This window comes from Pleurodeles waltl, chromosome 5 (assembly GCF_031143425.1).
Source record: "Pleurodeles waltl isolate 20211129_DDA chromosome 5, aPleWal1.hap1.20221129, whole genome shotgun sequence".
Lineage (NCBI taxonomy): Eukaryota > Metazoa > Chordata > Amphibia > Caudata > Salamandridae > Pleurodeles > Pleurodeles waltl.
The window spans coordinates 265,013,211-265,038,421 of NC_090444.1; the positions used below are offsets into that span (position 1 = coordinate 265,013,211).

At 43.7% G+C, this 25,211-nt stretch overlaps 1 protein-coding gene across 2 annotated transcripts in view; it reads right to left on the reverse strand.

Moving 5' to 3' along the window:
* Positions 1-25,211, reverse strand: part of LRPPRC (leucine rich pentatricopeptide repeat containing) — a 576,320-nt gene that overhangs the window by 376,850 nt on the left and 174,259 nt on the right. For both annotated transcript variants that reach the window (XM_069233999.1, XM_069233998.1), the window contains exons 12-14: positions 24,829-24,947; positions 15,507-15,600; positions 6,212-6,281 (exon numbers count right to left, since the gene is read on the reverse strand). In XM_069233999.1, coding sequence (XP_069090100.1) covers positions 6,212-6,281; positions 15,507-15,600; positions 24,829-24,947 — 283 coding nt within the window. The remainder of the gene's footprint in view (positions 1-6,211; positions 6,282-15,506; positions 15,601-24,828; positions 24,948-25,211) is intronic.

The window sequence follows — 25,211 nt, forward strand, 5'->3', positions numbered from 1 at the left end:
GAGAACAGCTATGTAAAGGCTTACTTACCTTCAGAAAAGTTCTTTCTGGTAGAAAGACTATCTAATTTGCAGAATCCTCAACTTTTGAATGTTCTCCAGGCATCAGACTGGATCGGAAACCTTTTCTGTAGTAAATCTGTGCACTAGAAGGTGGCACCTTACTGCTCCACACTGACACTGTTCCGCTCCAGAAATGATGTGAGGGGTCTATATAGATGTCACTCCCAGGCATTGACATCAGTTGCTTTCAAGGCTGCCCAGGACCCCAGACGAAGAGCCCCAAAAGCAAATCGGTAGACACCATGCAGATTCCTAGACTTGGCATCTTATTAACGGACAGAATCCAACCACAGAGGGGAGGATGAGAGGGTCAGACCGGAATCTGTGGCTAGAGTATCTATCAGAAAAAGTTTACCAAAGTTAAGTTAGTAATGCAGAACCAAGCACACCCACCTGCAGTTCAGTAACTACCACTGCAGGTCTTTCACAGTCTCCTCCAAAATCTGAAAATTGTCAAAGTGGACACACTGCAAAATTCAACAGTTCCTGGGGGAGGTAAGTACAAGTTAGCTTAGGAGGTGAGTAAAGCACATACAAGTTAAGTCTCTGGAGCATAGGCAGCCCACTGTTGGGGGTTTATGTTAACCCCAAACACCCAGCACCAGCAACACAGGGCCGGTCAGGTGCAGAGGTCAAAGAAGGGCCCAAATAACATAGGCGCATATGGAGACTAGGGGTGCTCCGGTTCCAGTCTGCTAGCAGGTAAGTACCTGCGTCTTTGGGGAGCAGACCATGGAGGTTTTGTAGAGCACTGGGGAAAGGGGCTCAAACAGGCACAAAAAATACACCCTCAGCAGCACTAGGGCGGCCGGGTGCAGTGTGCAAAGTAGGTATCGGGTTTTGTATTGGTTTCAATGTAGGGACCCGGGGGTCACTCTGGCAATGCAGGTAGGGCACAGGGGGCTATTAGGGCCAGCCACCGACTGTGCAAAGATGAGGGCCACCTGCTGGTCACCTCTGCACCGGTAGTTGGTTCATTTCGGGCCTGGGGGCTGCGGGTGTAGTGCTTCTTCCAGGCATCGGGTTCTTTGTTACCAGGCAGTGGCGGTCGGGGGAATCCTCTGGATTCTCTCTGCAGGCGTCGCCATGGGTGTGCAGGGAGGTCGTCTCAGGGTGTCCACGTCGTGGGAGTCGCCTGGGGTTCTTGCTGCAGTGTTGGTTTCTCTGGACACGAGCAAGGGGTGTCGGGTGCAGAGTGTTGGGGACTCACGCTTTAGGGGCTGGAGTCCCTTTAAATATGGTCTCTTTGTTGTTTGGACAGAACCGTTGTCCATGTGAGTTTCTTGGTCCTCCGAGTTGCAGGGCAGTCCTCTGAGTCGGCAGAGGTCGATGGTCCCTCTGGATGCGTCACTGTTGCAGGTTCTTGGAGTCTGGAGAGAGGCCAGTAGGGCTGGGGCGAAGTCAGTTGTCGTCTCAGTCTTCTCTGCGGGTTTTTCAGGTCAGCAGTCCTTGTTCAGGTCGTCAGGAAATCTGTCTTCCTGGGTTCAGGGTCACCCCTAAATACAACATTTAGGGATGTGTGTGTAGGGCTGGAGGGCAGTAGCCAATGGCTACTGTACCTGAGAGTAGCTACACCCTCCTTGTGCCTCCTCCCTTTGGGGGAGAGGCGCACATCCCTAATCCAATTGGGGAAAATCCTCCAAAGAAAGAAGAAGGATTTTCTAAGGAAGGGGTCACCTCAGCTCAGGATACCTTAGGAGCTATCCTGGCTGGATGGTGACTCCTCCTTGTTTTTCTCATTCTCTCATCTGGACTTGCCGCCAAAAGTGGGGGCTGTGTCGGGGGGGGGGGGGCAGGCACCTCCACTAGCTTGAGTGCCCTGAGGTGTTGTAACCCCTGGCTTGAGGTGGTACAGTTCCTGCAGGGGGAGGTGTGAAGCACCTCCACCTAGGATAGGCTTTGTTCCTAGTCACAGAGTGCACAAAAGCACTCACCCCCATGTGGCCAGAAACCAGTCTAGAAGTGGCAGGCTGGCAGAGACCGGTCAGCCTAGCACTAGCAGTTGGGCTGGTATGCTGGGGGCATCTCTAAGATGCCCTCTGAGTGCATTTCTCAATAAATCTCACCGTGGCATCAGTGTGGATTTATGCGCAGAGAAGTTTGATACCAAACTTCCCAGTATTCAGAGTAGTCATTATGGAACTGTGGAGTTCGTGTTTGACAAACTCACAGACCATATACTCATTATGGTTACCCTGCACTTATAATGTCTGAGAATTGGCTTAGACAGTGTAGGGGCATAGTGCTCATGCAGCTATGCCCTCACCTGTGGTATAGAACACCCTGCCTTAGGGATGTAAGGCCTGCTAGAGCAGTGACTTACCTATGCCACAGGCAGTGGGTTGTGGGCATGGCACCCTGAGAGAAATGCCATGTCGACTTCGTCTTTTCCTCCCCACCAGCACACACAAACTGTGAGGCAGTGTGCATGTGCTGAGTGAAGGGTCCCCAGGGTGGCATAATACATGTTGCAACCCTTAGAGATCTTCCCTGGCCACAGGGCCCTTAGTACCAGGGGTACCATTTACAAGGGACTTCTGTGTGTGCCAGGGCTGTTCTAATTGTGGAGACAAAGGTACAGTTTTAGGGAAAGAACACTGGTGCTGGAGCCTGGTTAGTAGGGTCCCCGCACATTTTCAATCATAACTAGCATCAACAAAAGGCTAAAAGTTAGGGGGTAACAATGCCTACAGTGGCATTTTCCTACAACTTGCAAACGATTTGTAGGACCCACCTGCCCAATGTTATGGCCTACCAATGCAGGAAGTATACGTGGGGCTGGCTGTGCTCCTTTAAAAGCACACTAAAGGGGTTTGACAGGTGGAGCTGCAGCAGGAGAGGTACACTGAACAGTCCTATAACCTTGGCCACGGAGGCAGTAGACACTGCAGCTTTGATCGCAAAACTGCTTAGTTCTCAGTGGAGGCTGGACAAGCTGGCGGTATGGTGCACCTCAACCAAAGCTGCAAAAGGAATAGTTGAATTGGTGTGATTGGCAAGGAGGGAAGACAGGACCAAACAACAAGCAAAAAACCTGATCTTGTTAAAACATTCTGGAGCAGAATTAGCCTTCTACCCCAACAGGTGCATCCACCGTAGCACTAAGTCCCACTGAGTGTGGAAATACCTTCCTAATGAGCAGCTGGCATTAACCCATCAGAGTGCCATAGTGGTGGAGGAAAACACCTATTTTCTGAACGTCTCCACTCGCTTAGATTCCAGGAACTGTTAGTCAGCCACCATAAGCATAACCATGGCACAGGAACGGATTCCAATGTGGCCAGTCCAGAGGGGTGAGAGTAGGCTCATCTCAGTCCAGGGGCTGAGCCTCTAGCCTCCTGTAAGTCACTGTGTCAATCATCATCCTGGTAGTGTTGAGCAAATTCATCGCCCAGGTCATAGTCCGTGTTGGAGTCTACGCCAAAAAGAGAATGCTATGTGTGTTTTCTGTTTTGTGGAGGGGAAAGGTCAAGTGGTGGAAGTGGCGCCTCCCAATGGACTGGCTGCAACTTTGCATTGGGTTGGACTGGCAATGATTCAGCATCAGAGAGAACTATCCCACCTCTTCTGTGGCGTCGATAGTGTCAGCATCAGCGTTGAAGTTCCCGTGTAGGTCATGGTGCCGGAAGTGGAGCTGGAGGCAAGACAGGCTTGGAGGGCCTAACAGGTGCAGAGGGCGAAACCTGCGGGAGGTACACCACATGAAGGGCCTCTCGGCTCCTTGGTGCCAACATGTCAACCAGAGGAGTCAGTAGGGATCTGATGAACTGGAGCATGTCTGTGCAGAACTCTTCAATCTGATATGGTGCAGCTGGTTGCCCTGAAAACTCATGTTGTGCCAGAACCAGCTGCGGGATCACCAGGGGAGACTTCTAGAGCAAGATCAAGACTTGTTGCTCTGCCTCCTCACCTACACAGGCAAATGAGTGGCATAAAGGGGTAGAATTCCACTTTGATTTCTTGTGCTTCTTTCTCGACTTACCAGAGAATTTTGACTGACACGAAGACCAGCCTCTCAAACAGCTCCTTCAACTCAAGGATATGGAATGGAACTGAGCTTTCAAAGTGGAGCATGACTTGCAGTAGTCCCAGCGAGGAGTCTCTTTATGATTGGCGAAGCAAAGCTTCACATCTCGGTCACAGTTGGCCTTCAGGTTCAACACGGTATTGCTAGAGTACTTGGACTCGTGACGAACCAAGGCATACATCACATACATTTGTTTGTGACAGTCCCAACAGGGCTTATACCCTGTTAATGGGGGTGGTATCCCATGCACACCGAAGAAAACTGAAACAAATATCTCAAAAACATAAAGAGAGCTTAGAGTAGTGCCCGGTCATGCGGAAAGAAAGCAACTGACACCAGCAAGCAGGGAGTGAATCTGTAGATTTTGCCCGTTACTTCAGGTGCTGAATGACATCAGTGCAGAGATGCACAGTGCCACCTGACAGCGTAAAGCTAATTTTACAAAACATTTAGAATGCAAAACGAGTCACTCCACTAAACATGTGACCGAAAATCCAAACTAACCGCAGCGATTCAAACACAATACTTGACCCAGATAAAACAGTGTGGGCAAAACCTTAAGAGTTTCTAATGGCAAAAACCTAATGTGAATAATTTCTAAACATTACTTAATAACCACAAACCATTTACAAATGCAACAATAAAAACATATATCCCCTAAACCTGCTTTTTATAGTAAATGAGAAGTTGATATTCAATGTTTTTATCCAAAATGAAATTTATATTCATATTATCCTCACATGCTGCCAGCTATTCTTCTTGAATCTCATTGACATGATGAAGCTTCATTGATAAATTCAATTAACCTATTACTCTAAATAATTAGCACAATAATGCCCAAAGTATATAAAGGTTTGATGACTTTTCACAAACTCGTCATCAATACCAAAATAAGTTGCATGTGAACAACGCAACGTGCATCAGTTTAAAAACACCTAGGCCATGTTTTAGTGCAGTTCCAGAAAACAAACTGGGCCACTATTCTTGAAGTTTTAGCAAACATTCTCCAGTATCACCAATGTCATGGTCACTAATTTAAAAAATACAAATTTGTGAGATATTTGTCAACAAGACCCTAAACTCCCATTCATTGAGAAAACCTTATTGTTACAAACATAAGTAGGTCTTAATACAGGCTGATAAACAAGTGCAAATAATCAGAGCAAATAGTACATTACAAAACAAGCTATTAGTGAGCAAGTAGGCTCCAGAAAAGCTGCAGGAACTTTGCCAATACACCTAAACGTAAAGTCATGAATATCACAATAAATTCAGAAGGACCTGTCTTAGTACCACTTTGCGTCCAGATTAATCATTGATGGTAGGTCAACAACCGGTGAACAACAACAGCAGAGGATAATAGAAGAGACAATGAAAATAAAAAAGAATACTGAATAGCTCACCATGTAAAGTACAGAATAAATAAATAGAATAAAAATAAAATTCAACTAAATCCAACAAGACACATCCACAATCAGAAACAAATGTTGATCAAGATTTGAAATAACTGACACAATCATCCTCAAACTAACCCTGACGAAATAATTTAGTCTTGTAGTACATGTGAGTTTGAAACACCCACCACCTGTTAAAGATTACAATTGATTTTTATGAACTCAAATTAACATACAGCAGGTTTCAAAGTTCCAGTATCCCAGAAGAGTGTTATTTTTAGGTCAGTGTTTATCTACCGGGATGGAGTACAAGTCTTGACTTGTTTCACCAATCAACAAAGTGTTCTTTTGTAAGCCAATTCAAAAGAAACAAACAAAATAAAAAGATAAGTTACAAAAATTGTCGTACTTATCTATCAAGTCTCATAAGCAAAAAAGATAAAATGTTGAAGTTTTTATCACCATAATCTCACCAATGTGAGGAGAGAGAAATAGATTTAAAACTTAAAAGCACAATCAACGTTGCAATGTGTTTGAATTTAAAGAAATGGCTGTCAAGTGTTATCCTGAAATCTTCCTTCCAGTTACTGGACTTGGGACTACAACTCCTTAGCTTAATTGAAAACTTGCCAACATGCAGCAGACAGACATTTTAGTCTGTAATTTACACCATTTTTGTATCATTAGGAGGACGTACAAATACTTCTCTTAAAGTTAACTCTAGACTTACCTTTTAAATCCAGCTATAAGGCTGCCTCGAAAGGAAATCAAGTCCACAGGACACATACTTGGTGAGGACACTGTCAAAATATAAATCATTTAGGATTATATATAATTTTATCATTTTACTGTAATCGAACACAATTCTAATCTGCTAAATTTCCTCCTTTTGCACCACAAATGCATCCTCTTATCCCAGTTACGTTGCACAAGCACAATACTGATCCCACTGATCAACTTCTGAACCAGAGACTAACTGAAACCTTTAGAAAGGTATAAACACTTCCACTCTCTTTAAAGCAACAAAGTAATCATAGAACAAACCTCAAATAATAATGAAATACAAAGGCCTGGTTAAACACTAAATGCCCTATTCCACAAAGGTTAATTTGGTCTTGAACATAGGCTTGCAATCAAATTTAGAAGCTTCACACCTGCCAAAAGTTCACAAAGAGATTCACAGCAGCCCTAAACCCATGTACATATGTGACTTCATTGCTGTGCAGAGATTTCTCTTCACTAATAAATCTCGCTCAAGGGGTGGAAAAAGTGGTGTACTAAGCTGAGGTAAAATTTGGATGTTTGTGAATACTCATTCACTTATTTCGCTCACTTCCCTTTCAACCCTGGAAAAATTAGGAGTTTTGCTCTAAGCAAGGATGATGTAAATCCCTTTCCAGAGTGGACAGTGAACGGATCACCACAAGATTTGGTGAGGGTGTGGGAGAATGGCTTTCTACACAGACAAACTGTTTTCAAGGGGGATCCTAACCTCCTGTGTGGAGTTCCACACTATGGAGACCTCCACATATCAAGAACAGAACCCCAGTGGGAATGTCAAATGGAACAAGCATTTGCAATGCAACGGGTCTCGTGTTTGCTCATGTTAGAGCTGATAGCGTTGTAAACTCATAACCCGACTTTTCACCTATCTGCAAAAGTGAATTTATGTACGTAAGCCGAAAAAGTGCATTTAACTATGTAAAGCGCTCGACTTCTGCCAAGCGAAATCGCGCTAGTAAATTAGAGAAAAAGTAGTCCACGAGCGGGACAGAAAACAGCGAGCCTCGCATGTTTTCTGTACTTGGTTGATGCGCTCGAGGAGGGCTAGCCACCGGAAAAGGCATGACGTATGCATGCCTTAGACTAATGAAAGCAAGCAGGTTTTAATAGGCAAGCCCACGACCCAATCAAAAACACGGACGTGACGTCGACAGGGCTACGAGCCCTTTTCTAAACACTTAAGTGTCTCACTGCGATACGCATGCGCGAGCGCATGCAATGCAGGCTCGACCCTAAAAATTAGTGGAACCTGTGTCCGGCACAGACCTCGAGGAGTTCTTGAGTACATGAGAGAATACCAGAAACTCAGAAAATTAAGTCCTGTAGGAGGTGGAGATATTTGCCCGCAATTTTCCTGCTTTCTTTGCTAATAGAGCACTGTGTTCTTTAAACTAAATAGTTTCAGTGTCTAACTCTAAAATTGCAGGTGCTCACCTGATGCATACTGCACAACATTATAAACGAAAATGTGATCCGTGTCACTATCCTTCCAACCAAGAGCAGCTTTATGGAGATGTTATTATGTATGTACGCCTGCACATGGTATTTTTATAACGCAAACCTAGCTAAAAGGCAGATAAGCGCTGTACAGAGTCTAGGACAAGCATAAAATCAACAAGTGGCAAGGAAGTAGGCTGGGCTGTGGAAGTTAATGCATTAGGATTGTATAGCTAATACCACGTTTCCAAAGTATCAAATATTTGGTGACCTACTGGTTATGCAGAATTCTTTTTATACAATTATGTGAAAAGTGTAAAGGAAAGATTTATCAGTAAAAACAGAGAGGTTTGCCAATAAGCCCTCCGACATGATGTCTCTAAAAGCAGTCAAACGGAAACTGCAAAGCCCTTATTCTGCACTTTACATGTGAACTACTTTAGTGCTTTAGAGGACGCAATCTGTTTCAGGGGAAATTCTACAAATTTACTGAAATCATTCTATCATCATAAATCTAAGAAAAGCATTCCTTATATGAAATTATACATCGGAGTTTATTCTGCTCAAACCACAACAAATTGAGACATTATTTTTTTTATTTAAACAAAATAAAAATACCAAAACAATCAGGATTAATCTCTGTATGCTCAGCTGCAACTGCTGATTTGCAACCTAGTTTCCCTAGCAACAAACAGGTCTGCAGAAATCAAAAGAGGCTAACAGTGAAGTGGAAAGGAACATAATGGCCTAATGAGGTAGGAAGGATGCCTTGTGCAATGTGCCCAAATTCTTCACCTGATGTTTTATAGCATGCTTACTGTCTATACGTTACATGGGAAGGCTTGCATATTCAACATCTAACAGCTTGCTTAATAAGCAGAGGGTTCGCACCATCTTCGTACGTCTTTCAATCCAGTGCAGAAAATACATTTCGGAAGTTACGTTTTAAAAGAGACAATGATAAATTGCTCAGTTAATGCGGAAAGGGTGTCCAGGCTCCAAACATTCTACCAGGACCATGCAAATGGTAGAAATGCGTCATACAGATACTAATAATATGACATGGACAGGAATATGCCCGTGTTTAATTTTTTGCTTAAGTACAACATAAAGAGGTACTTAAAACAATGTTGAAAAGATTTAACAATAAAATAGTTAGATTTTTTTTTCTTTTTGTGTATTATGTTTAACCTGGATTCAAATACTGAATATGGTTCCATTTGTGGAATTTTAGAGTATCATTCTTATCGTTAATAGAAGAATACAGCTTATCTAGCATCTAATTTGTAAACGGGAACATAAACTACTCTAATAGTAAATGTTTTGCTTAGTTGATATGCGGTTACCAAGTCATTTAATCTATATCCTATTTTTACCCAAATAGGTTGAACACACAGTTTTTAGTAAATGGACTATATGAAATCACTAAATAGAAAATGACTACATGAAAAAAGCATTAGCAACGCCCACAGGCCTCACCGTTTGGCTGTCAATGCAGACCACCATCTTTGCCAATAAATTTTTCTAAAAATGTTCACTATCAGCAAAAAGAGAAGAAATATGCTTTTTGGCAATGCTGCTCAGTACTGGCAAAAAAATAAAAATGAAAAAATGGCTCGACACTAAGGAGGACTAGTGTGATAATTTATATGCCCACAAGCAAGCGTAGAAGGTATGCGGTGTCAGTTTTCGGTTCCAAGATGGACTAGACCAATCTTGAATCTCAGATTAGCTGGTCATGTAAAGCGGGTCTGTGGGCTACTTTTTTGCAACTTTCTGGCAAAGCCATCAAATGTCTCGCCTCGGAGTGAGCTTCCCTCTGACTCCCACAACCACCTGTGTTCACTGGCTTGACAGTTCTTCAAAGAAGGACAATGCATTAACGTGGAGGCTCAAATCTGCCAGAATGTCTACTCAGCTGTCCAAAGGAGATATGAACCCAAGGACAATGGTTTAACCTGTAGCAGTCGCACTGGTGTGCCAAAGTGCAGGAACTGATACACTAGATTTAAAGCGACTGAAATGACAAGGACATCCCTCAAGAACAATATTCAAACTGTACCAGCAGACATGGGTCTTTTATGAGAAGACCACAAAAAGGTGGCTGACAGGATGTCGCTGTTGGAGTGCACACTGCAGGAGCCGTCTCCACAAACGACCAAACTGCAGCAACAAATTTATGAAGTGCCTGACTGGATGTGCTTCTTGACGGTCACATATGAGGATGCAGAGGGCCACCCCCAATAGAGCAATTTAAGTATTGTGGGACTGCCTGTGAGATTCGAAGGACAGAACAACGGAGCAGAAGCAGTGTGTGCCCCACAGGCTCTGCCCTTTCGTCTCCAATGAAATGGCGCACAAAGTGCCGGCATTGAGAGCTCCCCTAGCTGTGTGCCTACATCAATCATCGCCAAGCTGCTACATTTCAAGGATCAAGACCAGATCCTGTAGGCAGCTAAGCAGGCTACCCATTCGAAATGGACAATGACTGGCTCCTTATCTAGGAAATGGGAGAGTCAAACAAACACCAGTGCAGAAGATTCAGGAAGAAATCTGACACACAGCTAAACCACTTGGTAGCCCTGTCTATAGAACAGGCCCAGGATGTAGGTGCTCAGAACTGGTAGACACAGCAGAGGCCGCAGACAAAGATCCTTATCACAGGCATTTCTGCTTAGCTCTGAGTCCCTCTCTGTTATCTCACGAACAGCTGCCGATTTAATTTACAGCATACATTTTTGCAAGTCTGATTATAGTATAGTTTGTCTAGTTATCATAAGTATATTCTGTGCTCCTTCAGGGGCTTACTAGCAACCCATAAAACATGAGATGCATTTATCACTCTCTATTATGGATTTAAATGTGGCTACATTGTCAGAAAGCACTTCTCAATGGTCACTATTGGGAGTTCCCAAACCTAGCCCCCACCCCTCCTTTTCGCCCATACCTCAGTCTGTCCTATTCAGCCTGGCCCCCTTCTCTCAGGCACTATTACTTAACGATTAAAATGGCTTTGACTAGTAGCCTCACTGGCACGACTGCGGGAGCATCTGTCTGACACTGACTGTAATTTACATTCCCATATGATGTTGGCTACGTTAATTAAATAATTTGGACTGGAGGCTGTTTGGCTCCTGTTCTATGTATTGAAGATTCTGGTTTTTTTTTTTCCTCAGGCTGGGAATGACATTACTTTTTGGTTACTTCATGGTGTACTACAGAGGTAGCAACACCCACCTCCACCAGAAGGAAAAGCTGTACTGACCTACAAGGATGGATATTTAACCAGACACCCTCATTGGTTGGCAAGTTAAACTAACTCTCTTATCCTCATCATGTGGAATATCAGCGGAAAGAACATCACAAACAAGATGTATAAAATATACTCACTTATATAATGTAGAGGGGCACATATTGCTTTAGTCAAAAAGGCATGTTTAGGGCCAAGACATCAAAAGCCCTTAAGAGAGCAGGTATTGTCAACACATTACTCTGCTTATGCTTCTTGAACGCGGTAAGGGGTGGGATCCGTTTTCAACAGACTCCCACAATAGTCTACAGGGAGGGTAGATAGATTTTAGTGCAGAATAGGCTAGACAGCAACCCACTAATGTTGTAAAGCATCTATTCCCCAAACACAGACCAAACCGCCTTCTTGAACAGGCGGTCCGAGCAGTTTGCTCAGTGAGTCAATATGTCTTGGATCCAAGGCGAGGGAATTGAATTGTGTACTAGCCATTAGGCTTGACAAATCTCACCCTTCTCTCCATCAAGCTCAAATGACACACAACGCTAAAGGGCTATACCACTTGTTACACCATCGGTCCTCAGCTGACATATGGAGGCTAAGCAACTCTGGGGTTAGGAACTGCTCGTTTAATTTGCCACCACAGGACCTTCATGTCCACGTAGATTGGATTGTATAATGAGGAAAAGTCTAAAACAACAATGGCACAGCCTCTTCTTTAACAATCAAATGGGACAAAAGGTCACTGCATTCAACCAATTGTGGAAGCACACAAAACGCAAAAAAAGGCACGGCAAGCGGTCAAAGACTCTGTGCTACAAACTGAAGGAGAAGCAGTATTGGATGCCACCTTTAGGAATGTGGTTAAGGCTGCATGCGCCAAACACTCTACTCGAATAGCTCAGCCACAGATGACACAGAGTTGCCTGCTAGAAGGGATTACTAATTGCAAACGCATATACAACAAGATCTCCACACACTAGACAGTGCCAGATGTTTTCATATACACTCCACTTGAAATTTACACAGCTTTTCATGAGCACTACTATGCACTATACAGAGATTCCAGCCGCAGTTCTGATGCTAGAGTGGAGGAATTTCTAGTCGAACTCCCACTATTCCTTGTCCCTTGAACTGAGAGTCAGGATGGATTCCCCTAATACTACTCACAAATTTAGAAAAGCTGTACGCGAATGGGTTATGGGCAAAAAGTCAGCTGATAGATTCCTGCTGTAATTTTATTTTTATGCAATCTGAGTTACTAGCATCAAAATTGGCCATTATATGAGGCTGCTGCCAATGGGGGCAGGCTATCCCAATCACTCAGGGTGACTCTAATCGTTTCTATACCTAAGCAAGAGGTACAACCTCTCCAACTCTTCTTCTGACAAGTCACTGGTGATCCTTAATTCTGATGACTAAATACTTAATAAAATCATCGACAGACCCTACAGCAGGTACTTCGTCCTGAACGAATGTAACCTGAACAAAATGGTTTTGCCCCAAGAAGAAACAACTCAATAAATATTCTGAGTCTCTGGGACGGCAAGTTCATGCCACTCCCTTTACAGTCTACAAGGAGGACAAGACTAAGATCTCTTCTTTTGCCCCTGCTTTTCTCTCGTTTGAACTCCATGGCCATCACAATGCACCGAGATGAGGACAACTGGGGTATTTAGTCTTTATAACGGAGAACCCAGGCTACATCATTATCTGCATACATACAAACAGCAGCAACATAGCTTTTGCCCTCCAAACATTTGGAGAGGTCTCATGGCTTCAGATTAACTAGCCCAAACCCTGCTTGTTTCCCCTCTGCCCAAAAACTGCATCGTACAGCAAGATATGGGTGCTGGAGTACATAACTGGGAAGGCACATATGCTACTCTAGGATCAGAATCTTCCACTTAAAATTTACCTATGGGAACCTCACCAAGGCAGTCTCAGCCTTTAGATCTCAAATTACATTTTGGATCTCTCTCCTGCTCTCGATCATGGGCCACACTGCCTTGTCCAAAATGGTGATGCTTCCCTTCCCTATTGCACTACTTTGCTAACTTCTCATTATACCTCCAAAGGGAAATCTTTTGAGACCCAGATATGATTTGAGAACTTATAGATGGCACAATGGCTGGCGCAGAGTGGTACTGACTAAGATGTGACTTCAGGTTGACAAAGGCAAGCTGGTGACCACTAACTTTGTACAATATTATCTGACATCGCAGTTACATGCCAGTCGTTTTAGAGACATTTCTTACAAGACACTTGTTTGAGAAAGGGTACCTTGTAGTACAAAGGTCTGGTCAGGCTCTTCTTACCAAGCACCAAACCTAGGTCAGAACTGCCTTGATTACGGTTTGTATTTTCCTAAGAGGATTGATGATTACCAGATATGTTACACCTTATGCACCTTCTATTTCTTTATTTGGCTTACCAGAACACTAAGACAATCTTAGCACCAGGGATTTGAGGCACTGGAGTACAGTGGATCTCACAATATTGGCTATTTGTTCCAAGTCACCAGAAAAGGCAACTTTAAATGCAAAGAATTGAATATCCTGCCTTCAGCATATCTAACCCCCGATATAATCAAAATAATTTTGCCTAAAGCAAATGCCTTGGACCTCTCTGCGATGCTCCCTCAGTGGGTCTCTAGAAGATGCTGTGGGACTGCTCTTCTATAATGGACTACTAGCCACCAGTCACTGACAAACTTATTGCCATCACTGGCAGACATCTGCACTTTGGGCCACTTTAAGCAAACCAAGAAGAACAGATTAGCTGCCCACTTCCTAGACATTTCCCTAGAGTAACTCAATCCAACAATGATGCTGAGATGGAGACAAACCCCTGCAGTGTATGTCTGGTGTCTGGCTATGCTGAAATAGGCTGAAGCTCAGTAGAGCCTTGAAAAGTGATCAAAGGCATTGTGAAATGCCCCACAGCCAGCAACTGGGATGACATGGTACTCAATCTGAATGCTGACGCAAAGGATGACACCCTGCAGCTACAGTCCCCATGGACACACAAGGAGCTTCGACTGAGGCGATTCTTGTGGCGTAGCCTTGTTACCTAACCAGTACCTAACTCTTCGGGGGAATTTTCTACATTAGTCATCCAAGGACACTGCTAATCTATTACAGTTAACTCCTCATCCATATCCCCAACCTGCCTCTTCCACCACTAGGCACAGACTATACAGAAAGTATTCACAGGAAGGTTACACCACAACACCTACACGACTGCAGTGCTTTCGTATAACAAATTGTACCCTGTGTTCCCTTGCCTGCGATGTTAACTATTTGTAGTTTATTTTAGAACAAGAACTGTTTTTGTGTTAGTACAGAATGCTTCAGGTTACTACTGTTTAACAGTAGCCTGGCTGTAGGCTGACAAAGAATGCTTTATGTAGCTGGGAATTACATTATTTCGTCCTCGACATATATAGAAACAAATGTTTGTACTTCTGACTATTCAAAATACGAATAAAAAATATTTTTAAAAAATTTGTGACAAGAAGGCCTACCAATGCACTGTGTAACCCCACTGTATGTTTTTGGTGTAGCCCTCACGAGGTTTTTTGACAACACAAGACCTAAAAACTATACTTTTCATTCATGTGTATCAGAGAAAATGCAATGGGAAACAGAGGTTGAAAACGACCCAGACCAAGAAAACAAAATATTTTTCAAGTATAGGACCAGCATAAGCCCTTCTGAACACTGTAGAGTGGTGGTTCTTAACTTGTGGTCCAGGGCCTACTCAAAGGCCCGTGATCGCTTATGATTAAATAATATTAACAAATTAACCATTATGTAAGTAGAAGTATGTAACTAAAGAAGAAAAATGTAAAAATGTTTTTTTTTATTTAAGTGTGAGGGAATTTGATATTGGAGACTAAAAATTAGGTTGGTCCTCAGATTGATTCGTGGAAGCAATGAAAGCGCATCAAGCAGAGTACAGTATGGACAACGAGTGGCCTCAATTGAATTTAGAAAAGCTTCAACTTTCCCATTAAAATAAAAACTTGGATTTATTTTGTTTTACATTTGTTAATTAAGAAAGTATTTCATCACTTGTTTATTTGCTTTAATGCTTGTTTCTGTATTTTTGACCATTGTTATGCAGTTCAAATCTGCAAAGGCGATTAGACTGGGGTCCCCAGTTCTCAATAATGACTCAGTGGGAGTTCCTGGACTCCAATAGTGATTCATTGGGAGTCCCTGGATACTAATAATGATTAAGTGGACGTCCACAGAAATCAAAAGGTGAAGAACCACTGCTAAAGAGTATATTATTATATAAGTATAAAGAAACTATTAGTAGATATTGAAATACAGTACCATGAAGCAAACACTGCATATTCGAGTAAAGCAAGTTAACAGTTTAAAGAAGCATCTTAGATAGCACCAGTCTAATGGGTGAAGCAGTCATCTTAGTGGTTTTTTGTTAAATATTTTACATTTCTGGCCAAGGCGGCGAATGAGAAGTGAGGTGAAGGATCCCACTGTGGAGAAGAATCACTTATGCTCATTCACAATGGTTAGAGGACACTTACATAAAGACAGTACATTGTCCAGCCTTCCAGTCCGTGCTTCTGTCCTTAATTCTGCTATCTTAAGTCCATCTGTGTCACTCAAACAACCATTTTCCTGTGAATATGAAAGTGCAGTAAATTATTAAAGAAGGATCAACAATTTGATTATTTAAAGTCTCTCAATTAACGGAGTCTACAACCCCAAAAGATTGCCACTAAGGGTCCAACCAAAACCAACTATTTAAAATAGGAATTTGGTACCATACTTCCTGAGGTGCTATCAATTTTGTCATTGAACTTGCTGTCTGTAAAACACTAAGGCCTTTATTGCAAATGGCATGTAACCCTACTGGGGTGCAAACTCCTGCTTCTGGGCCCAAATGGGATTACAAGTGGGATGATAACCGCGTCTTCCCCCCTGCTGCTGGAGTTTACCTGTTAAAACGTGGAGGAAATACAGCTGCATTAAATGCCACTTTGGAACAGGAAAAACACACAATTAGCAGCCATCCACAGACACCACCAACTCATCCGAGCCGCCAACAGAAGCGCCTTGAAGGACCGAATCAAAAACAGTGCACACAGCCACAAGGAGATCTTCAATGTCATGAAGGAACTCTCCAACGACATCCCGCAATCCCAAGACCTCTGCGACTCCCTAGCCTCCTACTTCCACCACAAGATTACAGACATCCATGACAGCTTCAGCACCCAGAGCCCCCCCCCCCTTCAGCAACCACCAACACCACAGATTCCCCTCCAACCAATCTCCTGCTCTTCTGGAACCCCGTCAACGATGACACCTTCGAAATCATGAACACCATCCACTCCGGCTCTCCATCTGACCCCTGCCCTCACCACATCCTCAACAAAGCAAGCTCCGTCATCGCACCCCAACTACCGAAGATCATCAACAGCTCCTTCAAGTCTGCCACCTTCCCAGAGAGCTGGAAACACGGCGAGATCAAAGCCCTCCTCAAAAAACTCAAAGTGGACTCAAAGGACCTCAAGAACTTCCGGTCTATCTCCCTACTCCCATTCCTGGCAAAAGTCATCAAGAAGGCTGTCAACAGACAACTAACCCGCTTCCTCGAGGAGAACTGCACCCTTCCCAATCCAGATTACGCAGAAACCACAGTACCGAAACCGTCCTCATCACCGCCACCAACATCAGAACCATACTGGCCAATGGCGGAACCGCGGCCCTCATCCTCCTGGACCTGTCAGCCGCGTTCGACACCGTCTGCCACCACACCCTACGCTCACGCCTCAGCAATGCAAGAATCCGCGACAGAGCCCTGGACTGGGTCACCTCCTTTCTCACCAGCAGAACCCAGAAAGTCCGCCTCTCCCCATTCTGCTCTGAGGCCACCAAAATCATCTGCGGCGTACCCCTGGGTTCGTCCCTCAGTCTGACCCTCTTCAGCGTCTACATGACCCCCGCTCGCTAACATTGCCTGATCTCACAACCTCAACATCATCTCATATGCCAACGACACCCAGCTGATCCTCTCCCTCACCAAGGACTACGCCAAGACCAACCTCCATGAAGGAATGAAGGCCATCGCCGAATGGATGAAGAGCAGCTGCCTCAAACTCAATTCCAACAAGACGGAAGTCCTCATCTTCGGCTCCACCCCCTCTGCATCGGATGACTCCTGGTGGCCTGCCACTCTCGGAGCCACTCCAACTTCCACCGACCACGCACGCAACCTAGGATTCATCTTGGACTCCTCATTATCCATGACCCAGCAAGTCAATGCCATCTCCTACTCCTGCTGCTTCAACACCCTCTGCATGCTCCGAAAGATCTACAAATGGATACCCTCCGAAACCAGAATAACAGTCACCCAAGCCTTCGTAAGCAGCAAACTGGACTACGGCAATGCCCTCTACCCAGGAACCACGGCCAAACTCCAGAAGAGGCTGCAACGCATCCAGAACGCCTCACCCTGGACAACCCCTCTCCACTGCCACATCACAGACCACCTGAGAAACCTGCATTGGCTCCCAGTCAACAAGAGAATCACCTTCAAACTCCTCACACCCACGCTCACAAAGCACTGCACAACACCAAACCTGAATACCTCAACAGACCGCTCTCCTCCTACACCCCGATCTGGCATCTCCGCTCCGCCGACCTTGCAATCGTCCCACGCGTCCGCAGAACAACCACCGGCGGTAGATTATTCTCGCACCTCACTGCCAAAATGTGGACAACTCTTCCCTCCCACCTTCGCCAGACAAAAGACCTCTTTACCTTCAGGAAACTTCTCAGGACCTGGATGTTCGAGCAATCGCAGCACCTCTCTCCCCTTTCTCCCCCCCCCCTCCTCAGCGCCTTGAGACCCTCACAGTTGAGTAGTGTGCTTTACAAATTCCTTATTGATTGATTGACTAATTCCTTTCAGTAATTTAACATGAACATCCTTCTCCTGTACTTCTTGAGATGCTAATCAATGGTTAGATGGAACAAGCTGTTTCTGTGAATAATGTGGTGAGTGATTTGATCCTGGGCCTTCAGCTCAAATCCGAAATACCTGAGCCATGACGATCATCATATGGCACCTAAAAAGTCTTTCGATAGCTGGAGGAGTGGATGCTTGTCCTTGGGGGTCATCTGTAACATCCTTCTGACCAGTTTTTACGTCAGTGCCTAATTCTCAAATGTGCTCCCTTCTTGCACGGGGGTTCTAAAAAAAGAGGTTCAGAGCAAAAATGTAAATCTCCTAAGGGCAAGCAAGTGCGACAGAGATTAAAGTCGAGCCTGTTATTGGGACCAGAGTGTAGTGTTGGTTAAGTCAGGAGGACTGGAACGAGGAACTTCAGGAGCTGCACAAATGATAGTGACAGCTGCACCAGGGAAAACAAGAGTGCACTGACAGAGGTGAAACCTATCACAGTACTTTGGAAAGAACGGCCACAAACATCTCTATTGCTTCAACTTTGAATCCAAAATAAGCCTGATATAACTATGGAGGACAACATGGAAGCCAATCCTGCAGCCATATCCACAGGAGGGAGGTGGCATCTTCTCTAGCTGCTCTTGGTCCAAAGGGATGGACAAGTGCAACCTGCCCTCCATCCAGAATACAGGATATAGGAGGAAGGTGCCATCATTTACAGCTTCTCCTGGTGCGAAGGAATGGACAACTCCACTATTCATCATGGAGTTCACAGCACCCAAAGAAGGCAGTCTAGTGAAGAATCCACTTGGGATTTTGGGCCTGATTATGACCTTGGCAGATGGGATACTCCATCACAAACGTGACAGATATCCCACCCGCCATTTACAAGCTCCATAAGATCTAATGGAACTTGTAATTCGGCGGACGGGATGTCCGTAACGTTTGTGACAGAGCAGAGCACCCCATCTCCCAAGGTCGTAATCAGGCCCTTTATCATAAAGAGGTGAACTATCAGTACAGTACTAACAGCGAACACCAGCACGAAGAGCTGTTCGCGGCTTCTGGTTCAAACCTCAGTTACTGGAACAATAGAGAACAGGGCCAAGAGCAACGCCAAGGGTGGGAGATAGACCCACAATCATAACGGCGCTGCCTCCCAACTGATCATCTCCCAAGTGGCATTTCATGCCTTCACCTGTACCTTGACAAAAGAGTCTACCTAGAACAGGCCCCAAGGCCCTGTGTGTGTGTGGATGGGGTATATCATCCCTGACTATCTCCCCAGAAGCAAAGGTGCTTGGTAATGCGCCTGTTGTAGCCATTACCACTCATTCTGGTGGAGAAAATTCAAAGTTTCTTTCAGAATCTGTGAAGCTCTTATTCTGCTTGCAAGCCAGGCAGTTGGGATCGTAGAGCGATGGTAGCACACAGAGCAGAGCCAGGCATTGTATAACTATTTACTAAGCACAAAATACAGAAGTTGTACAGGGCAGCTGCTACAAGCACCAAAACACACGAACAGCAACGGTTGGTGCTTCAGTGTAAGCTACAACATGGAAGGAAAAAACAGAACACACACGACCTAAAATGGAATTCAAGAATGTAGCTTAGGCCCTGGTAAAGGACTTTGCTGAGTGCTATAAATCTACAATGATAGATGGAAAAACTGAAGGGGAGTTCCTGTCCTGCCACTAAGTGGCATGAATACGTGCTAGTCAGGAATAAGAGCCAGGAGATACTTGCAATTAAGGTTGCACAAGGATTTAAATATCAGGAGTGGTACCTTTCAAAATATATAAAATCTGAAGTAAAGGATTAAAGCACAACAGTCTGCTAACCCCAATTATCTCAAGGGAATGGTTTCCATTTTACATTAAGTTTACTTTAAAGCCCACCATGTTACAAATAGTCTGCAGCATAAGTGGGTCTTCTATATAACTGGCCTTGCTGAATTTCACAGCATGTCTGGTTTTTGCATCATTATATCCACTAACTCAAAATACATCTCTTGACTGAACACATTTTTTCCTTTCTTGTAGTGCCCTTATAAATCATTATTAATGCAGCAAGTTTGGCCTATTGTGAATATGGTGGCTTCTATGACGTTGTGTTAATTCCACTGTAGAGAAAACCTGTGTGCAGTGGAGTTCTATGGAATTTTCACTGGCTGTGTGCCAGACTTTCACCCAGGAAGACACACAACTTACATAGCCTCCTCTAAATTAAAATGAGAGGGTAACATTCTGCACATTTAAAGAGACATTAGCTAAATCTTAAAACTTCAGTCTGGATAGTGAAAGCTATGAAAGCTACGATTATGGCTACTGAGAAAGGCCTGTATGTCCTCTCTTGGATAAAAGAGCTGTTTGAAATGCTTCATTATGACACTTACATAGTATATTTCAACCAGAAGTGTTACTGACGGGTTGGTATCAGTCTAATAGGATTTTAGAATATCTTCTTTTTAAAAGGTGTTTCAGGAAGAAGATAATGGACAAGCCATTTCAAACCCTTACAGACTATAACCTAACATATTTCTTGTTTTTCCGGGGATCATCACCAAGTTAGCTCTAGAAGACCCCAGTGCTTGCGGAGTGCAGGAGAGTAGAGCACTCTTGCATATACCTAGGTGACAGTGGTTAAGGAGTTTAAAGGTTTTCCATCCACGACTTCTGGCAGCACATTAGAACAAGCATTTGCAAAGAAATGGGTCTCGCATTTGCTCGAGTTAGAGCAATTTTAGCATTGTAAATTCCTAACAGGACTTTTTTTGCCACTTAAATTGAAAATGAAAAGTAAAACGGTTGATATAAGCAGGGAGATTCAACGGGCCATAGCCCCCATGAGTGCGAAGGAGAGAGACAAAAAAGAAAAAGAAGTTCGCACACAGTCAAACGTATCGGCAATCGTGCAATCCATGTAACAGGGGCAGTCTGCAAGGCAGTAACAAAATCGCCCCAAAGAGGGACAATCGTAAAGCATTTACCAAAAATACCAAAGGGCTTTTGAAAGGCAAGCCTATCAAAACGAGTGAAAGTGATGGGTGTGCGCTAGGCATGGTTAAGAGCCCACAATTCTTACAACAGGTCAAAGCGCTTTCGCATGCGACCTAAAAAAATATTCTAACAAGGCAATTCTGTTCCCGCAGTATTATAAACGGCGTACTGTCAGTGTAACACAGGAGCACACGGACTTCTGTAGCCCAGGTACATTCAAGACGGACTGGCACCATTTCTTTGATCATCGTACAGTGTATAGCAAATAATGGACATACATATATATAATAATAATATTGCACTTTGTTTTTAATGGATTTAACGCAAAAGTGCACACTCATCATCAAAATAATGCAGTGCAACAGGAAGTCTCCAACCCTTATTTTGTGTTAGTACGTCACAGATTGCCGCTTGTAAGGGGTGCTTTTTTTCTATTTAAAGTTTATACTCTGCACTTTTTTCAAGACAAAAATGTATTGTGAGGAAATATTTACATCAAACATCATGAATGGATAAATCAATCACCATGTTAATGCTTAGTAAAAGCTCCTTGACAACAACTGAATTGCTGGGTCTGATGGGATACGTCGCTACCAACTTTGAACACAGATATCGCAATTTCTGGCAAATCTACTTTACAAAACAACTGAAGCGGTCTCAATTGTCTAGCAGAGTGGTGGCTGACTGTAACAATCAAGTAAAGAGAGAAATGTCTATTCAATTTACAATAAGGCACTAACTGTCACTCAACGGCATATATGTTTTGGACCCCAGCAACTCCAGTGTAGCATGGTAGTGTGCTATGAATCTTTACAAAGAAAGGTGGACTTCCATGTCGGTTTTAGACGTCTTGGAAAGGGACGAATGAGTTCCTCAAGGCCTTTTCAGTAAATTGCATAGTAATTAAAAAAAATCCCCATGACATTACACAGCCACCCTCATGTTTCACAGCATCCATGATGTCTTTAGATGAAAGGCTGGTTTCCGTAGGCACCAAACTCACACTTAACATTTAGGACAAAACATTCTGTTTTAGGTTTGACAGATAATCTTTTGCTACATGGCTTTGGTCAGGATTCAATGTGTTTTTTTTTTTAGTAATTAGTTCCTTCTTCGCGCCCCACTGGCCAGGTTTGTGGGTGTCTTTGCAATACTGTTGTCATGCACATACTTTTATCACGTCTTGATCCTAAAAATCAATAGTTCCTTCAAAATGGTCATTGACTTCTTGGTAGCCCAACTAATTATTCTTCTTCTTGCTCCTTCATCAAGTTTGGAAAGCTTGCATGATCTATAAATCATCTTGGTGCTGCAACACACTTCCTACTTCACGATTAATCCATCTTATTTCAAAAGACATTCAACACAGTTTAACATTCTTTATGACCCTTCCCTGATCTGTGCCTTTCTATATCTTTGTTCCAGGGTTCTTTTTATTTTGATAAAGAACTCTGGAACAAGAAGCGTTTTTCTAGGTGCTCATGGTTACGTTTCTGCATTTAAACGTACCAATCAGCAGAGAGACTTATGAATGCTTAAACAGATCCTGCAACTAAGTGAATTACTCAAAGTAGCAAAGATGGAAGAAAAAGATTGCGATTCTCAAGGAGATTAGACATAACTGCGATGATTCGGATGTTCTACTAGGGCAGAGGTCTCCAAACTTTTTAATGCCGCGCCCCCCCAGTTGAAAAATAAAAATCATTGGGCCCCCCCTCAGAATTTTATACAATTATTTTATAAACATGGCAATGTTTAAATATGTCTAAACCTATTTAAACATTGCAGTTAGGTATTGTTACCTTTTTAAAACTGCAATAATTTGCTTCTGCTTAAAACAAAGGCCTGTTATCTGTATAATATTTATTTTGGCCAGAGTCTGGGGCCCCCCGTGGGATCACTTGAGGCCCCCATAGGGGGGCCCGCCCCCCAGTTTGAAGACCTCTGTACTAGGGTCACTTATCAATTCACGTGGGTTTGGTATTATTTGTCAATACCTTTTCGAAAACTACCTAGATTTTTCACTTAAAAGCTGTTCAGTTGGATGTGTAGGTAAAAACACAAATTCTGAAACTGGTGTAGGCGTTATACCAGCACTGATACTATCACTTATTTCAATAATGATCAAATTGTGCCGTCCATAGCAGATCAGATGATAAACAAAAAATGAGAAATTGTGTTCAACATTTCTGCTCTTTAGGTTATCTCTCACACTCAAAACTAAAAAAAAAAAAAAAAAAAAAAGTTACTCAAATCAGATACCTCAAATACCCAACATACTGCATATATATCACCACAATGTCAAGAGAAGGAAAAAGTGTAATTTAAACAAGGTAAGGCTAGCAAAAACCTCAGTTAAGCTTCTTCAAACACCCAGAAGAAATTTGGAGAGAAAGACCCTAGCAGAAATGAACATGATACCTTTCCATAAATGTGCGGCCTCTAATTGAAGCATTGTCACTACCCCGACTCAGTCTTGACTCATTTACACCTTCTGGGCACTGCCCTCAAAACTTACATAACGGAAGTCAGTTTATTAAGATGTCTACTGTGCTAATGAATTTAGTCAAAATTGGCTACTAGGCTTTCAAGAACCACCAAAGAGATCAACTGTCTTATTTGCTGGCATCACCTTTTTCTTATAGATCTGCACAAGTTGAGCAGCTCTTATGAATACTTTCTTCGTTCCAGGTATGTTTTTTTCTTCACTCTTCCCTGGCCCATGTGCAAGAGGTGCGCCTACTCCACCCCCCTCCCTGTCTTCGGGGCCCTACTGCTGCGCCACCAGCGGTGCTGCCTTGCATCCATCCTAATAGCTTAACATCTCCCATCGTGTCACCTTTTTGGGCAACCAGTGTCCCTGCACGACTGTAACTGTTGAACAAGCCCCCTTTGGGAACAGGCCGCTGCTCCGACTGAAAGGGCCCCGTCCTTACTGGTTTGGCATGCCCTTACCAGTCCACTTTCCCTTTGCCCTGGGTCATCTTCACCTCCAGCATTGGGGGCTGGGCCCTTGTACTTACCACCTTAGATACTGCTACTTGCTTTTCCTCCTATGGTTACTATGACTAGGCTGTTCACATATTAGTTATGGTGGCCTGCCATTTGCGAGCTGCCCAGTTTTGTTTTTCTCTTCACCTTGTACCCACCCCATCTCCGGCTGTTCCACGGACTCCTCCCATTGTCACTGCTGTATCCCTAATGCAGATGATTTTTCTAATATGCAAAAAATCCACTGTTGTGTTTCTTTAACAGACCCATTTCACGGCCCCAGAGATACCCTGCTTTAAAAGTGGTGGCGTAGACTTGTTCGGCGTGCGTCCATGAAGCTCTGATCTGGGTCTGACCGGGCATCCATTTTACACCCCAGACCACGTGAGAGATCGAGGGGAGATATCTCTTCGTTGAGGGCTCCCTGGTAAGCACCTGGTCCTTAGTTCCCTCTACACCCCGAATGTTGACCAGTCGGCTTTCTTACTAGACCTCTTGTGCAATATTTAACTTACGTCGCAAAACCAGCTGTATTGGTCAATCGCAGACAATGAGCCCGAGACACACTTCCTTGTCCAGGCCTTCAACACGATGGGCTGGGCGCGTGCCAATTTGTTCTACAAAGCCCTCTTGTCTCCTCCTACCTGCTCCTTCGACTCCTTTAAGGAACGCAGTAAGGTCTTCTATGACTGAATAAACTCACGCGCTGGCCTTTCCCCAAAGGTGTTAGGAGAAATCTGAACTGCTGAATCAAAGGGAAAACTCCTGAAGCGGATTACGAAAAAAAGTGCACTGCAGGTAGAATGATGGGTTGTGATTTGAGAGATTCTTGCAATATAGTGTAAAAAGGAGGCTGGAACTTTCAGGTTTTAATAAGGCACAGAAGCAAATGAGACCGATCCTAATTCTTTGCAAGCTCTTATTCCCGTAAAACATTAAATAACCCACCTGTAGCAGTCTACGGGCAGAATGTACATCATCGAAGACGTTTATCACATAGTCTGTGTAAGTCTCCACATCTGGTTCTACACCAAGCTCGTGCATAGTTTTCAGGACTTCAATAGTTCCTATAAAAACAAATTTTAAAAAACAGATGTGATGCATTTTTCGAATACCAATCACCTTAAGGCGTAATTACATACTCAAAACAGAGGAAAAGGGGGTGTATTCATCTAATTTCATAGTATTAACACCTTTGCAGCCTGGTATTTTTCCAAGCAACCAGACGCATTCACTATGACCAGAAATGATGGGCAACTGTACATTTTCATTTGTTTTCGACACCCACCCACCAAATGTCAGTGTGGTGCGAGACACTGGAATGCGAAATG